General features: G+C 41.8%; 1 protein-coding gene across 1 annotated transcript in view; it reads right to left on the reverse strand.

The window, feature by feature from the left end:
- dnajc6 (DnaJ (Hsp40) homolog, subfamily C, member 6) overlaps nucleotides 1-9,132 on the reverse strand; it is a 93,187-nt gene extending 84,055 nt beyond the window's left edge. The window contains exons 1-2 of the mRNA XM_055642067.1: nucleotides 8,912-9,132; nucleotides 8,186-8,290 (exon numbers count right to left, since the gene is read on the reverse strand). Coding sequence (XP_055498042.1) covers nucleotides 8,186-8,216 — 31 coding nt within the window. The 5' untranslated portion in view covers nucleotides 8,217-8,290; nucleotides 8,912-9,132. The remainder of the gene's footprint in view (nucleotides 1-8,185; nucleotides 8,291-8,911) is intronic.
- Between the last annotated feature and the right edge of the window lie 7,163 nt (nucleotides 9,133-16,295).

A 16,295-nucleotide genomic window follows, 5' to 3' on the forward strand; every position in this document is an offset into this window, starting at 1 on the left:
ACTACAGCCCGAAGGTACCATGTAGCGAGTACTCACAACATGATATAATTGGAGAGGATGTTTCATCATGTGGCAGGATTAATAACCAGTGTCGATGTTCAGAAGTAAGGGCGCATCTGCTTAAACTAGAAATTAGATTAATTTTTTTCTCTCAGACCTGTGAGATTATTGAACTCTCTTCCTGAAATAACAGTGGAAGCAGAGTCTTTGATTATTTTTAATTCAAAGGTAGATACATTTTTGAGAACCGAGAGGATAAAAAGTTATCATGTGGATGGGAATTTGGAAGTTTGAAGAAGGGTTTCGGCCCGAAACGTTGCCTATTTCCTTCCCTCCATAGATGCTGCCTTACCTGCTGAGTTACTCCAGCACTTTAGTCTACCTTCGATTTTCCAGCATCTGCAGTTCCTTCTTAAACACTTCCCATTATATTACACTATTTTTGCAAGACGTGGCAGGTCTAAATGCCAGTGACCTTCTCCTACCCCTAATTCTGATGGTCATACTTAACATATCATTATACTTTATTCTTCATCTATGTATCATTACTTAATAATAATAATAATAACTTTATTTGTTAAGCACCTTAAAAAACAACCAAAGCTGACCAAAGTGCTGTACAGAAAAAAAAAAGCAAGACATCATAAAACAGGCAGAACAACAGAACATACAGCTAACACGAGGCGCATAAATTACATACGAAATTCAACAATAAATCAAAAGACATAAAACACGAGTATGAACCACGCAGCAAAATCAAGCAAATAAAGTAAATAAATAATTCGACACCTTACTGGTCTACAAAGGCCACGGAGAATAGATGTGTCTTCAGGAGTGATTTAAAAACAGCTAGAGAAGGGGCCTGTTTAACGTGTAAAGGCAATTCATTCCATAATCTCGGAGCTGACACAGCAAAGGCACGGTCCCCTCTGAGCTTCCGCTTAGTTTTTGGCCCACTCAGGAGCAGCTGATCATCTGACCTGAGAGAGCGGGAGGGTGTATAAGGGTGAAGAAGCTCAGATAGATACATGGATTTGAGGGGTTTTTTTTAAGCTGTATTTCATAATTGAAAACAATTTTGATGGAGCAAAATATAGCACAGCGGGATGATAAAGTAGAGAATTATGCCTTTCAATTGACACCACATTGAACACAAAAATCAAGCAGAGAAGAGAATTGTACAATGCTGGATGTATCCAAAAAGAAGAAGGCTGTAAATATTTAAAATTTGGTATCCCAAATTCTACAGATTAAAAACCCTGTAGGCAACAGTCAAGCACCATATTAAAAAATAAAATGTTAGCGTGATTTGAACCTTGGGTTGACCTGTATATCAGTTAATGTTGTATGCAAGCTTTGGGGAAAACCATTCTTAAGAACTAAGTGCTACTATTTGATACACCATACTGCTTTAAAACAAAAGGGTAAAACAAGAATATACATACTGTCCTTCAGAAACCTTTTTGATTATTTCTGTTGATAAATTCCTTTGTAGATACTATGGGTACATTGTAGGAAAAAATCTGATTCGGATATGGATCAGAAATCATTAATGGCAGAATTGGTAAGGATGTTCAAATTAAGCATCAAGGGCACATTGCAACTGCTTTCATCTGTTATTAACAGGTCAAGAATGGCATCAATTAGGACCATTGGCTTTCCTACAATGTTGCACCAAAGATGCTCCCAACTAACTCTTGGCAAGTCCAAGCTATCGCCAGATATTTAAAGGTATCTGAAACAGCCTGCTTTTTACAGTGGGAATCTAGTCTGTTGATGTTGAAATAAGTTCCGGATAGCTATGTTTAGTTGAGAATGGTTAGACTGTGCATGTGCATACAGTAAACAGTTTAATGGAAGGTGAGAGCAGAGCAAACAGACAAACCAAGTCCAAGTATCACGTTTAGTTTTATGTGGGAAAGCATTCCACTGGTCCTCATAAAAACAGTCTGGACTGCTGCAGCTCTGGGATATTCAGTATTTGCAATCCCCCCTCCTTCTCCTGCACTGCCAGTTAACATCACAGTCATCATCGTTGGCAGCCCCAACCTCAACTTGATGCCTTAGCCCATCGAACAACATGGGCACACTCTGTTAACACCTGGCCAAAATGGGGTGAGAAAAGGTCTCAAATCTTTCACTGGTCATCAACTAGATGTTAAAACAAACTCCAATGTTTATACTAGAGCCTAAATGTGTGGTGTTTGAAAGTCATTGGGTTGGGTCCAGAGGACATTACACACATTCATCCAACGTCTGCCAGCTATCACATGCAAACTACATAGCATCCTGAGGGCTGGAAAGACAAGAGCATGAACACAAGGAAAAGCTGGAACATTTACTTTGATTTTGAGAAGCAGGAAGATGATTGAGAAAAGACATACGTCTTTGCTAGTTCAGCAGCACCTAATATGAGCTGAAAGACGGAGGCTGACCGAGGTTCACCAAGCTGAAGGCAAGGTTAAGACAGTGTTGGAGAACATAGTTCTACCAACCTGACAGGTTTAAGAGTTTGCAATTGTCATGGGCATCTCCAGGCACGTGCCGTTAGTAATTACTCAAGGTAGGCAGTCAGCCGGCTTTTAAAAAAAAATAATCTTAAACCGCACATGCGCAGATTGTTCTCTCCGTAAAAAATAAAAATAAGTAACAAATCAATTTTCCCAAGGCTTCTAAATCTCCTTCATTTTTTAATTACTGAATGGGTGAGGGACGGAGGATGAAGGCAGGTGGAGAGATGGTGGGAAAAACGGGAGCACACGGGACGTTGAATCAGTTGTCATCTTATTGAATGACAATACTAATTCAAGGGTCCAATTAGAGGGAGAGTTCCTTTCACAGCATGTGGAGAGTCTGTGCCAGCGATTAAAGATGCGGGGAGGGCAGGAGTGTTGAGAAGGAGGGGGTCGGAGATCATGTCAGACTCACTCACCGCTGCCGCAGCGCTCTGGGCACGGACAGCAGAACTGGCCGCCACTTCCCGGGAAGGAAGCAGCTCGGGTGACTGCGAGTGGCCGCCGGTACCCGACAGCAGAACTGGCTGCCACTTCAGTGCCTTCTGCCGGCCCGCTCGCCTCTGGCAGTGCTCTCCGTCTGAACACCTCTCACCTGCCGCTCGCCGGCTTCGCTCATATGTAACCCACTTGCGACGCTCCGGGCACGGAGCTACCCCATTGTGGCCGGGGAGTGAATTAGCTCGGGTGGCTGCGAGTGTGCGCCGGGACCAGCCAACCCCTTCGCTCATATCAGCCGCTTCCCGCAAATCCTTAAATTCCGACAGCCGAGTAACCACATTTGGTCCCTTGAGTGCGCTGTCGGAATTTAAGGATTTGCGGGAAGCGGCTGATATGAGTGAAGCCGGCAAGCGGCAGGAGAGAGGTTTTCAGACGGAGAGCACTGCCAGAGGTGAGCAGGGGGCCGACAGAAGGGGTTGTCAGAAGCGGCCACTTGCAGCCACCCGAGCGAATTTACTCCCCGGCCACAATGCGGTGGCTCCATGCCCGGAGCATAGCAAGCGAGTTATTGGCCCCGATCCCCTCCTTTACAATGCTCCTGCCCTCCCCGCAACTTTACCCCGGGCCAGACTCCCCAAACACTGTGAAAGGAGCTCTCCCCACCCACCCCGGGAAATACAGTATTTAAAAACATAAAGCACCAAGAAATGTACTTACCACATTATTGGTACATGAACTCCATTCTTCACTCTTTGTTTCCTAAGATACGCTTAAAATAATGGCAATCCATATTTGATAAACCCGCCAAGAAACTCGCGCTGCGCAGTACAGCAACGGCAGAATTTCAGCTGCCTTCAGCTCCGCTTGAAATTTACGGCTTGAAGCAGCGCTGACGGCACGTGTTGCTGCACAGATCTTAAAGGGTTACAAGTGCTGCGGTTGAAAGGCACGGAGAATTATGCCTACCTAAGAGATCGATCTCTTAGATAGGCATAATTCTCCCATGCCTTTACCATTTATGTTTAATAATTACCATTTCATAATTTTAGTCAGGGTAGGCAGTGCCTACCTTGCCTCCCCTGACGGCCTGCTCCTGCTATATTTGCACACCATGCTAGGCCTTCTGCAATAGCAAAATCATAAAACTGCATGGAAGTTCTGAGTCCCAGAGCAGTTGATGCTGAGTCCAATATTCTTGTTCATTAGGATCAACTGTGCATATGGTTTTGTTACTCTATATGGAGAATGGAAGATGAGCAAGTGATTGATTGTGCATCAAGGTCTCTCTTTAAAGCAGAGAAGATTTAACCAAAGAGATAATGAAAGTTACCTGGGGCTGCCAATGTTTTGACTTTTTTAGTCTCCATCCTTCTCCCCCTCACTTTTGGAAGAAATAATTGTTGATCCTTTTTACCTGGCAAGATGTGTCTTTAAAATAAGTCAATTCATTGAACATGTTCTCTGCACTATGTCTGTGAGTGAACATTTTCATTTTGGTAACTAGTTTTGAATACCCCACAAGGTTTCTTAGAATCTGTTATGGATAAGTGATAAATTCCGACACATGGTTGCTTGAGTGAAACATTAAATGTTTGTAATGAATTCAAGAGGATTTGTTAGTCAGCCTGTGCCAGAATGCAGAGCTGAACATTAACTAAGGCTGCACAAGTCGGTGCCCAGGAGCTCAAGAGCAGACAATCAGATGCTAATACTCTGAGTCAATTGCCAGTTAGTGCATCCTCCTGTGAGACACTCTTATTGGGTGAGGGTGTGTCATTGCTGGAATCCATGAACAGAACACAAATTACAATACAAAAGTTTGCCATCGTGACAAAACGTGACTCTTATCCTGCTGCAGGTGCACCAACACCTACTGCATGGTTTGGAAGGATAACATGAAGGTAACACTTCATTGCAACTTCACAGGAAAAGGTATCAATTAATCATCCAGAATGCTGGGGTTCTTCAGGAATCCAAAGTAGTTGTCCCACCACAAGGAAGAGCAATTATTCTGAAGCCGTTCCATGAGGTGCTGCTTACATCAAGCAAGTTGTCATGTTTATTTGGTGACCAAGAAAGGTAATTGGAAGACACTATGAGGGAACTTAAGCAATGCCAAGAGTGTTTCTGCAATCCACCAATAGCGTTTCTCAACACCTGGCCCTCACCAATTAGACCTTGATCAAAATGAAAATGTTCACTTACAGACACAGTGTGGAGAAACACAAGAGCACAAGTGAATTGCGCAGATCAATTTATGGGGAAAGGTGATCATGATTGTTGTGGATGCACATGCAAAATGGATAGAAGCAGTTCCCTGAGGTATTATTTTTGTACATCTCAAACAATGACCTCATCATTGAGGGTGAGCTTCAGTAGATCTTCAGTGGTTGTCCTAAATTACCTGTGACAGACAGTGGCATTTTGATGACACTGCTGCGGTTTGTACAAGGAATGTGGTCGGGTGGGTGCACACAGCTCAACAACATTCTGACTCGAAGAGCTGGCATAAAGGGCAACTTACATAGTGACAGGTGGCATGGATTGAATAAGATGAAAGGAAGTGAAATCAAAACAAAATTACACATTTCTTCTTCATCCCAGAATTCACCACACAAAGTGCAGGACATATGCTTGCTGAGTTCTTAATGAAAAGATGTTTCAGAATGCATTTGGTTTGATGCCTCCACACAAATGAGGCAAAAGGAAAAACATGACACCAGAGTTTGTGATGACCACTTTGAACTGGATAATCCTATATTTGTACAAGGATGCTGGTTGTTAGTTATTGAATGCACAGGATCAGTTTCGCCCATGGTTCAGGTGAATAAAGATCATGTGATGAATTATCAAGACTTTAGACTTCAGACTTAATTCATAAGACTTCATACATCATAGTTTTGAACTGGACCAGGTGAGGATTTACTGGAGTCAGAAGTTTCTCACCTGAACTGAAACTAGGTGATTGATTGATTGATTTAGTGGGTCAAAGGGCCTGTTTTTGATTTGTTGACTAAAGTTGTGAAGGAAGGCTGACTCGTTTCAGTGCCATATAGGGTTATGTTCCAGCACAAACTGAGTTTGTTATTCAAAATGAACATGAAAACCACAAAATTAAATTTGTAACTATCAATATGATTGTTGTATAACTTTGTTGTACTTCCTTGATTGTACTTAATGTACGTGACTTTCCATCCACAGAAAGGGGAGAGACATGGTAAGCCTTTTTTGGAGATGTTTCTGTCAAAGATGTTGTTATTGTATTGTTATCAACTCCCACTAAAGGTCAGGTGAAATTAATGGAATTATCAGAGAAGCATGTGATGAAAACTGCTGAACGGTGAATGTTTAATAACATAAGAACATTTGAAATAGAATCAGAAACTGGCCAACTGACTACCCCATCATATGATAAGACCATGGCTGATCTTGACCTCTGATTCTCTTTCCTACCTGTTCTCTTCATGTCTAATGACCCTAGAGACAAAAATCTGACTCTCCATTTTGATATATCCAAAGAGACAGTCTGCACATCTTCCTGAGACAGAGACCTCTGTTGATTCATGACTCACTGAGAAGGTGCTGTAATGTAGCACATGTTGCTGGGATTGAAGCCAGAGTCCTTGATCAATGATCAAGAGACACCAGCTTGAATAGCACCATGATTTTTTTTTAAAGCAGAGACTAGTAGTGATGGTGAGTGAAACCATGACCAGCAGGTCATCACAACCTTTTTTTAAAAGATTAAACTCTTGATTACCAAAGTTAAACTAATGTAACTAATCAAACAACTGTGTTGTCGTCTATGCAAATGCAATCCTTCTTAAATAAGAGAAAAAAACAGTCCGCAGTACTTCAAGAAACAGCGCTGCCCAAGACTGCAAGAGATTGGAGAATTGTGAATGTAGCCCAGTCCATTACACAGACCAGATTCCCCACCATTGATCCCCTTCTACACTTTACGATGCCTCCGTAAAGCCAACATAATCAAAGACTTGTCCCACCCCAGTCATTCTACTTCTCCCTGCTCCTGTCAGGCAAAAGACAAAGAAGCTTAAAAGTATGCATCACCAAACTCAGGAACAGCTTCTTCCATTCTGTATTCAGGCTTCTGAATGAGGGTACTGTCCAATTATTGTCTACCCCATTGTAGACATTGGACTCTGGTCTGGTGCCTTACAATGCCGAGAACTATATTCTGCACTCTGTATTTTGCCCTTTGCTCTTTCAATGGACTAAAGGGCCTGTTCCTATGCTGGACTGTTCTGTTCTATGTATAAATGCTGAATTTACTGTATCTTTATATTGTGAACATACCTCAATTTTTAATTTTACCTGAGCCTGAAGCAAATTTTGAAGTTATAATCCTTATAGTTTTTAGCTTATTAGCACAATTAATTGTAATTAGCTAATATTCTCTGAGTCTGCAAATAAAAACCTGTACCCCGCATACACTGTTAAATATTCTGGGCGCATGTTTACAAATGGGTTGAGGATTTCTGTATTAATTCTGCACTAAGCAATATTCAAGGCAGCGAACCAACAACTTATATCAGCTTCTACTTACACATCCATTTTTTGATGGTTTAATGAAGATACAGTTTCAAGTGTAATATTTCAGGCACTTCACAAGTTTATGACCTTTGAGATTAATTGCAGCTATATCTTCTTGGTACATGGAAGATGCAAGATCAGCAGACTTAATTATAAATTCCAAATCTTAATAATGTTCATTATGTTTCAAAATTGAGAAGAACATGGCCTTTTTCCACAAATCGACCGTTTAATGCCTTTAACATTCAAATGTTTATGGATTACGAAAAAATAATCTAATTGTTATATTAATATGCTCTGTGATTTTAAAAACTAAATCTTTTCACAGTTGAAGTTGAACATGTTGATGACATTGTGCTGACTAAAGAATTTGGAAAGTTAAAGCATGTTTTTATCTCAGGTTAGAAAATCCTCATGGCATTACGCCAATTTTAAAAACCAAACATGGCAACTGACAAAAGAACATAGAGAACAATAAGATTATATCAGCTTCAGAATAATTTTTACTTTACATAATTTCAAGATTGATGCAGTGGTTAAAGAATCTAGTTTCTCAATAACACATAATGTCCTGCATACTGTTTGTAAAACTTGTCTAATTATGTTAACATGTCATTTAGAGTATGTCCAGGCTTTATGAACATTTGTTTGTGTAATAGATTTTGAAATTCACCTACATTCTAATTTTGTATTCTCTTGGTTCCACATTTGTCTCCAGCAGGCTTCAGGCTTGCTTCTGCTAGCTGTAGTTAGCTTTAAATCTCCATCTGTCTGTCAGGCAGCTGCAGAAGAAAATAAAAACAGCAAGAGGAAAGGGATTATGACTGTTAGCATGAAAAGCACTGATGTGCACTCTTACCAATGCTGCTTGGAAGCAAAATAAGGATTCTGTTTTACAGATCTAATTTGTTCTTATCTCTTTGCATGGAGGTGCTCTGTGCAGTAAAACTGTAAATTCCAAAGCTTTGCAGCAAATGAACATTTAATGGGTATAAAATGGAATAAATGCACACAAATTCATTCTGCACTTAACTGACTGGTAAATCCATGTTAAATTATCATTTAACACATTAAATACAAATTTCATTCCGTGTTTAAAAAATTAAGAAAATTACAGCTAAAAGGAGAGGTGGATATGAGCATTTTTTTTTAAATCGCTAGCAATGCTTTTCTTTTGTGATATAAAGGATTTCAAAGCCTTTGATCATTCTAGTCCTTTGGTACAGAAGTTTAAAAATAGCATTGCCCGTCTCACGATGCCATAGTGCAGGCTTTTTTGCATTTTTAAATAATATTTTGGAACATTAATTGCTTGGTTACGAAATACTTCTGAAATCTTTAGTAGAATTTGTTTGTCATCTTATCTCTAGTGCCATGACCTAATTAGTAGTCATATTCCCTACCTTTAATTGCAGTCGTTGTTAAATCCTTTCATGCCCAGGATCGGCTGCTGAATTGTGCAGGAAGCCAAACTGGATTTCCAAACTGCTGACCTTTGATTTGTCATTCACATGCAATCAAAGTCAAAGGTCACCCCAATTCCATCCAATAATCGGAGGCTGCTGATGCACAGCACTGTTACGTGATTGTGCCCTGTGCTGGTAGGCAGAACCGTACAGCAGCACAGGAAGCAAACATCTCCACGCACAGATGGCATGAGAAACAATGCTGGAACTGCAGTCGCTTGACATCAAAACAACAATGCCCGACAGATTCAATTAAAGTCAATCTGCATCATTAGTCTCGAAGATACATTTCACTTAAATTTAAGTAACCAAATCCTGCCTCTGCTTTTACAAAATGTACGAGATGAAAATAAATTAATTTTCCTATTTTAGTTTATTCCATTTAATCTTTTAAAAATATCTATTGGTCTCTTTGTCACTTTTCCTGAAGGCATTGACTCATGCTTGGTACAGTTATGATGGCTCGTTCATTGTATACAAGTCCAAGGCAGTGAGAGTTGGCAGAATGCCTGCCAACCCTGCCTAGCACCACAAAACATGACACTGACCTCAACCAATATCTATGCACATTCAGTAATAGAATCAGAAATGGAAATTATATCATAAAAATGAACAACTTTAGAAGTGCAGAGCAAATAAAAAAATGGAGTTGCCAAGTGTGGTTCAGCTATTTGGCTAAACTGTTTATTTCAGACATGTGGAATCTGCTTCCTTAGAATTGAGAGTGTGAAGATACCTGCATAATGATTCATTTTGCCAGAGAGGCATTTTTTTAATTTATTCCTAGAATATGGCCATTGCTGGTAAGACCACAACTTTCCTCCATCCCACTTTGACCCTAGGAAAGTTGCTCTCAATTGTGTTCTTGAACAACCAATGTCCTTCTGATGAGGAAGTTTTTAAGTAGAGAGCTTGGGATTGTTGGCCCAGTGACAATGAATAAATGTCAACAAATTCTCAGTGTGTGACTTGGAAGGAAACCGGCCATGGTTCATGGTGGTGATCCCATGAACACGTTGCTCTTCCCCGTCATGGTGAGAAAGGCTTGGGAAGTGGTGTCAGTGTAGCCAAGATGGCTATTGGCAGAGCAATTTATAGGACGTACACACTGCAGCCTGTACCTCACCAATGATGGTGACAGTGAATCTATGTTGCCTGGCCGGCTGAGTGTTTCCAGCTTTCCTGTTTTGCTCTAAATTGGAGGATGAGAAGCATGTTCAGCGGTTGTGGCGGGGCTTGCAAGGTGAAACCAAGAGGCAACTCAAGAGACAGTGAGAGGTCAGTCCTACCATTGGGATAAAGGTATGAAAACTATGGCCATCAGATTCTTGAATAGCTTCTTCCCAACACCCATCTGGCTCTTGAGCACTACACAACACTAACTGTGGGCTGGGTTTAGTTGCACTGAGGACTTTGGACATTTTGTGCAAGAGTATTGGAGTTGCTGATTTACTGAATTGTTTCTTATACATTATCTATGTGTATTGGGTGGAAGGCCTATTATGTTGTGGCAAGTAAGAATTTCATTGTTCCATATGACAATTGCCTCTTGATTTCTTGACTCGAAAGAAGGGCTCAAGATGGGTAAAAAGATTTAGGAGATCTTTCTATTATTCACGTATGATTCTATTTTTTTTATGAGGTTCTATTTTCCCTTGAGGTGGCGCTGGGGAACTCTCTTCTTGAACCTCTATTGAAAGTGTCTCTCTCGTTATTGATTGGGGAGTTTTAGATGAACACCCGATGATACGAAATGAATGGTGAAACACTACAAATCCTAGAAAGTACCTTGCCAGCGGTGGTGTTCCCGCACATTTTGTAATCGTATCCTTTTAAATCACCAGAGGTTTTGATGGTTTGCTGCTGTCAATTTTTCAGATATGCAGGTGATGCAGTGAATGAAAGCTTGAAGAGGGCTGTATCGTCAAGGATAGAGTTGAGCTTCAGTGCTGCTGAAGTTGTTTTCATTTAAGCAAGTGGAGGTCATCCCATTATCCTCCTACATTGCACCTTACAGACAGCGTAAATACTCCAGGGAGTTAGAAGATGATTGAGGGTAACACAATTACACAGCTGGTTGAGCCACTGCCTCACAGTGCCAGAGACTCGGGTTCGCTCCTGACCTCAGGTGCTGTCTGTGTGGAGTTTGCATGTTCTCCCTGTGACTGCGTGGGTTTCCTCCGGTTCCTCTGGCTTCCTCTCACATCCCAAATACATTTGGGTTTGTAGATTAATTGGCCTCTGTAAATTGCCCCTAGCATGTCAGGATTGTAGGTAAAGTGGGATAATAAAGAACTAGTGTGAACCAGTGGTCGACGTGGACTCGGTGTGCCAAAAGGCCTGTTTCAATGCCATATATTTCAATCAATCAAGAATCAAGTGTTTTAATGTTAAATGTACCAAAATGGGAAGGATGAAATTCTTACTTGCTGCAGCACAGCAGGTTTATAAACATACTACTCATTAGATTTTTTTTTTGTTTTGGAGATATAGTGTGTAAACAGGTCCTTTGACCTACCAAGTCTGCGCTGACCAACGGCCAACCATACGCTAGTTCCATCCTCCACATTAAGACCAATTAACCTCCAAGTTAGTCTACGATGCAACCTGACAATATGCTCTCTGCCGTGCAACAGTATAAGTTCAAAAGAGTATTTGTCAACATACCTAATCTCCTCAATCTTCTAAGGAGGTAGAGGAATTGATGGGCTTTCTTTATGATTGTATCAATGTGCTGGGTCCTGGACAGATCTTTAGAGATATGTACACCCAGGAACTTGAAGTTGTTGACTCTCTCCACCACTGACCCGTTAATGAAGCCAGGTTTGTGGGTCCTATGCCTTCCTCTTCTGCAGTCGATAGTCGTACTACAGAAATCGCAGCCTTTGATCAGGTTTTGTAGTCAAGTATTTATTGGTTGATCCAGGAACAAGATAGCTCTGACGCTTGAAGGGATTGGTAAAGGCTGGCACCTGATGTCAATGTTACTTCCACATACACTTGTTCCTGTAAGCTGTCTGCATCCTCTTTTTATTCAGCAAGGATAATAATGAAGCACCCCATACAAGGGCATGTTTCCACGCTGCATCTCTAAACTAAACTAAAAATAGAAATTGATGTGCAAATACTATCTCATGTCAACAAGGCTTTTGTTAACCAAAGATAATAAAGAATCTGGGGCAAGTGTGGGAGAATGCAGTTTGTTCTCATGAATCATCAATGATGTTATTAAACAATAATTAAGTTGTTCGTGTCAGTTCTGTCCCTATATCACTAAATCCTTTTGGCCTTAAAAATAAAAGGAATAGAAGAACATTTTCACCTCAAAAATTGACTCTGAGGAAAAAATGATTCAAATCGGATTCCAAAGACGCTAATATAGACCTCGTTTCTACATAATCCCTCTGTAACATAAGAACATAAGGAATAGAATACACATGGGCTTCTCATGTCCATTCCAACATCCAAAAAGATCAAGACTATTCATTATGTTCAGAGCCACCGCACTGCAATATTACCGCACAGTCCTTTGGCTACACAAAAAAAATTGTTCTCTATCCGGAAGATATTTAACAATGAGCCTCCACAGCCCTCCAAAGTAGAGAGTTCCAAAGATACAGGTGAAAAATCTCTTCCTATTTTCAGTTCTAAATGGCGCACCTTCATTTTGAGACCATGGTCTTTGTTTCTGGACATCCCATTCAGTGGAATCATCAGTCATCATTATTGACCCTATTAATCCCCTTAAGAATGATGTACATTTCAAAGAGATCAACTCTCACTGCCAACATTTACAGAAAATAGTCCTAACAGCATAATCTCTCCTTATCTCCCTCACTAACCATTCAATGTGGTGTGCCTGTATTGCACGCCTTTTGTTACTGGTATTGTGGCGCCACCCGGTGGTTAGGCCATTCTCTATGCGAACCCTCGGCAGTCGGGGGCAGGGTCACATGACTGGGTAATGGCGGGAAGGAGTTGTCACAAGGTTTAGGGGTGTGCCCTAGTAAAGAACCCCGGACCAACCTTCCCCCATTTGCGTGTGTGTTGTTCTCTTAGCTATCTTCTTCTTCTTGCGTATGGCGTGCACAGCCTAAAGTTGTTGGACAACTTGTTCTATTTGATCTTATTTGATTGTGCACACCAGGTTGATTGCATTCGTCGAAACAGGAAGGACCATGTGAATGTTGCAATCTCCCACCCCCTCTTTGCTTTGACAATAAAGATCCCTTTGATTCATCATGCGTGGCTTGCTTAATTGCCTGTCATGTTGGTGACCCCGACGATCCAAAACGGTTACTTTGGATTTAAACTATGGACTCAGCCAACGATCAACCTCAACAGCCCGAGGTCGCTGGCAATCCAGCCCAGCAGAATGGTGCCTCCCTGAAGCTGCCCGTGTTCTGGACATCGCAGCCCCAGGTGTGGTTCCAGCAGACCGAGGACCAGTTTCACATCCGACGCATCACGGTTGATGACAACCGGTACTACTATGTGATCGGCACGTTGGATCAGGAGACGGTTGGTCGCCTGGTCCCTTACCTATGCGCGCCGCCGGATCACGACAAATACGAGGGCCTCAAATCGCTGCTCTTGTGTACCTTTGGACTCGGCCACCGGGACCGCGCAGCGGGGCTCATGCACATGGGCGGCCTTGGCGATCACAAGCCGTCGGTGCTCATGATCGACATGCTCACCATCATGGACGGTCATCAGCCTTGCCTGCTCTGCGAACATGCCTTCTTGGAACAGATGCCAGACGACATCCGCCAGCTTCTTGCTGGTGAGGATTTCGCAGACCCACTGCAGCTAGCGGAGTAGGCGGACGAGCTGTGGCAAGCCAAGCAGAAGGGCAGTGGGAGTAAGGTTTGATGGGAGCCGATTTCACTGTAATGATATTCCACACAGAGGTGCGCTGGCTTCCGCGTGGTAAAGATCTCAATCATGTGATTTAACTTCGAGAGGAAATAACGCTGTTCTTGGACAGAGGGTGGATTCTCCGAGAAGGAGAATCAGCTTCATGAAAAGATGCAGGATGAACTGTTCGTGATGAAGGTTGCTTACTTGGCTAAATTCTTCGCCGAGGTGAATTCCTTGACCCTGTTACTGCAAAGAAACCTCCCAATGCTACAGATAGCTCATAACAAAGTGGCAGCATTCAGGAAGAAGATTCACCTTTACCAGAGAAAAGTGACCCGACTATCTTCCCTGAGATGACGACTCTCCTGGATGCTACACCAGATGCTGAATGCCACTTCCACGAGGAGATCTCAACCCACCTTCTGGCAATTAGTGAAGCCATCGAACGTTACTTCCCCGGACTGGACGACCGCTCTCGTGATGAGTGGGTCGTCCGACCCTTTTTTGTTGAAGACGGTGCCATCAGCAATACTGACGTTACTGCGAATGTTGAATTTTACCGAATTTGTGAAGATGCACAGCTCAAGAGTGACTTCATGGAACAAGAGCTCGCCACGTTTGGCCCTGACCCAATTGGTCCAGTCCTATCGCTGTGAGGCTGGATTCTCAACCATGGTAACTCTGAAAACGAAGGCACGCAATAGGCTTGTGATTGGCGCTGACATGAGGTGCTGCTTGTCCAGCATTCCTCCTCATTTTGATCGCCTGATGGCTGCAAAGCAATTCAGCCATCCCATTGACTGACTATTGGCAGACATGTTTTAATAAATCGGGCTGGGTTGTTTTTCAATTTTTGTTTCGGGGGTCAATGGTACTGACCAAGAATGTCTGATGGGGTCGTGGGGCCAAAAAGGTTAAGAACCATTGGTATAAACCATCATCTGCAGCTCCTCCGTACACAATGTGTCTGCCCCACTGTGGAAGGGAACCCAAAACGTCACCCATCCTTTTTCTCCCGAGATGCTGCCTGACCCACTGAGTTACTCCAGTACTTTGTGTCTATCTTTGGTATAAACCAGCAGCTGCAGTTCCTTCCTCCACATTCTCTGTAAATTTAAAACCAGATTGAGTGGTGTTTAATATTAATATCTGTTAAAGTGCAGGACGCCAAATCAAACTTTGGCTGATGGACCCCAGTGATGTTTAGGAAATGCTCTTCATGCAGCATTTGGATACCTCCTCCACTTTTGCAGAGTGCTGCATTGTAGTGATCATTTCTAAAGATCTAAAATATGTAATTGTAAGTGTTGGAATGCGGTCTTTCAGCATAGTGAGGCAAATCCGTACAGCATTATTATAGACCCAGGTTAATAGTCAACAAAATCATTCCGATTTTGAGATCTGAGTTATTTGCACAATGTGGAAGTCAAATTTTGGACCTTAGATGTAATGAGAGAATACTTTCCACACTTTCTAAAAGGGATTGGTAACTTTGAGAAAATAATCTAAATATTGAAATGTTGTAGATATAGGAGCAAAACTGTAATTTAGAGGAAAACGATTTGGGAACAAGCATTCATTCTGATACTACTGTGCAAGTGGAAAGCAAGAATTCATTTTCACAAACAGAGAATCCAGCGTATTTCTAGTTTCTACGGATAAGGACATGAAAGAGTGTGGAGATATTCTGCTGGCCAGTGAAATCAATGCCATCAAAAGAGAAGGAAAAAATTGACAAAAAGCTGGGGTAACTCAGCGGGTCAGACAGCATCTCCGGAAAAAAGGAATAGGCGACGTTTTGGGTGAAGAGCCTTGTGTTAATTTGCAGCTCAACATGCCATCACCACAGGTTATTGTCAGTCAGTTAAGAGATGAGCAACAGGTTCAGATTTTCCTTTCAACTTTGAGTTGAAAAAGAGGCAAATGTGTGCTGCATGATTTTAAATCGTGCAAAAGGAAATATCAATGTATTGATGAGTCTGCCTGCTCTTGTCACCAAACTAATTTTCTAAGCTATTGGTCTTCTGACGTTTTATAGATATGGCTTTGAAAAATATTCACATATTAGGCCATAAGGCATAGGAGCAGAATTAGGCAATTCGGCCCATCGAGTCTGCTCTTCCATTCGAACATGGCATGATCTATTTTTCCCTTTCAACCCCATTCTCCTGCCTGTCCCTGTAACCTTTGACACCCTCGCTAATCAAGAATTTATCAACCTCTGCTTTAAAAACACTCAATGACTTGGCATCCACTGCTGTTTGTGCCAATTAATTCATCATCACACACTGGCTAAAAAATTCCTCCTCTTCTCCATTCTAAAGGTGAATCCTTTTATTCTGGAGCAATGCTCATTGGTCCAAGACTTCCCTCCCTCCCAGAACCATCCACTTTATCATATTATTTATAGGAAGCACTATTGTGTCCAGTATATCGTTAATAATTAAGAATAACAAATAGT

This window comes from Leucoraja erinacea, chromosome 10, assembly GCF_028641065.1.
Source record: "Leucoraja erinacea ecotype New England chromosome 10, Leri_hhj_1, whole genome shotgun sequence".
Classification (NCBI taxonomy): Eukaryota; Metazoa; Chordata; class Chondrichthyes; order Rajiformes; family Rajidae; genus Leucoraja; species Leucoraja erinaceus.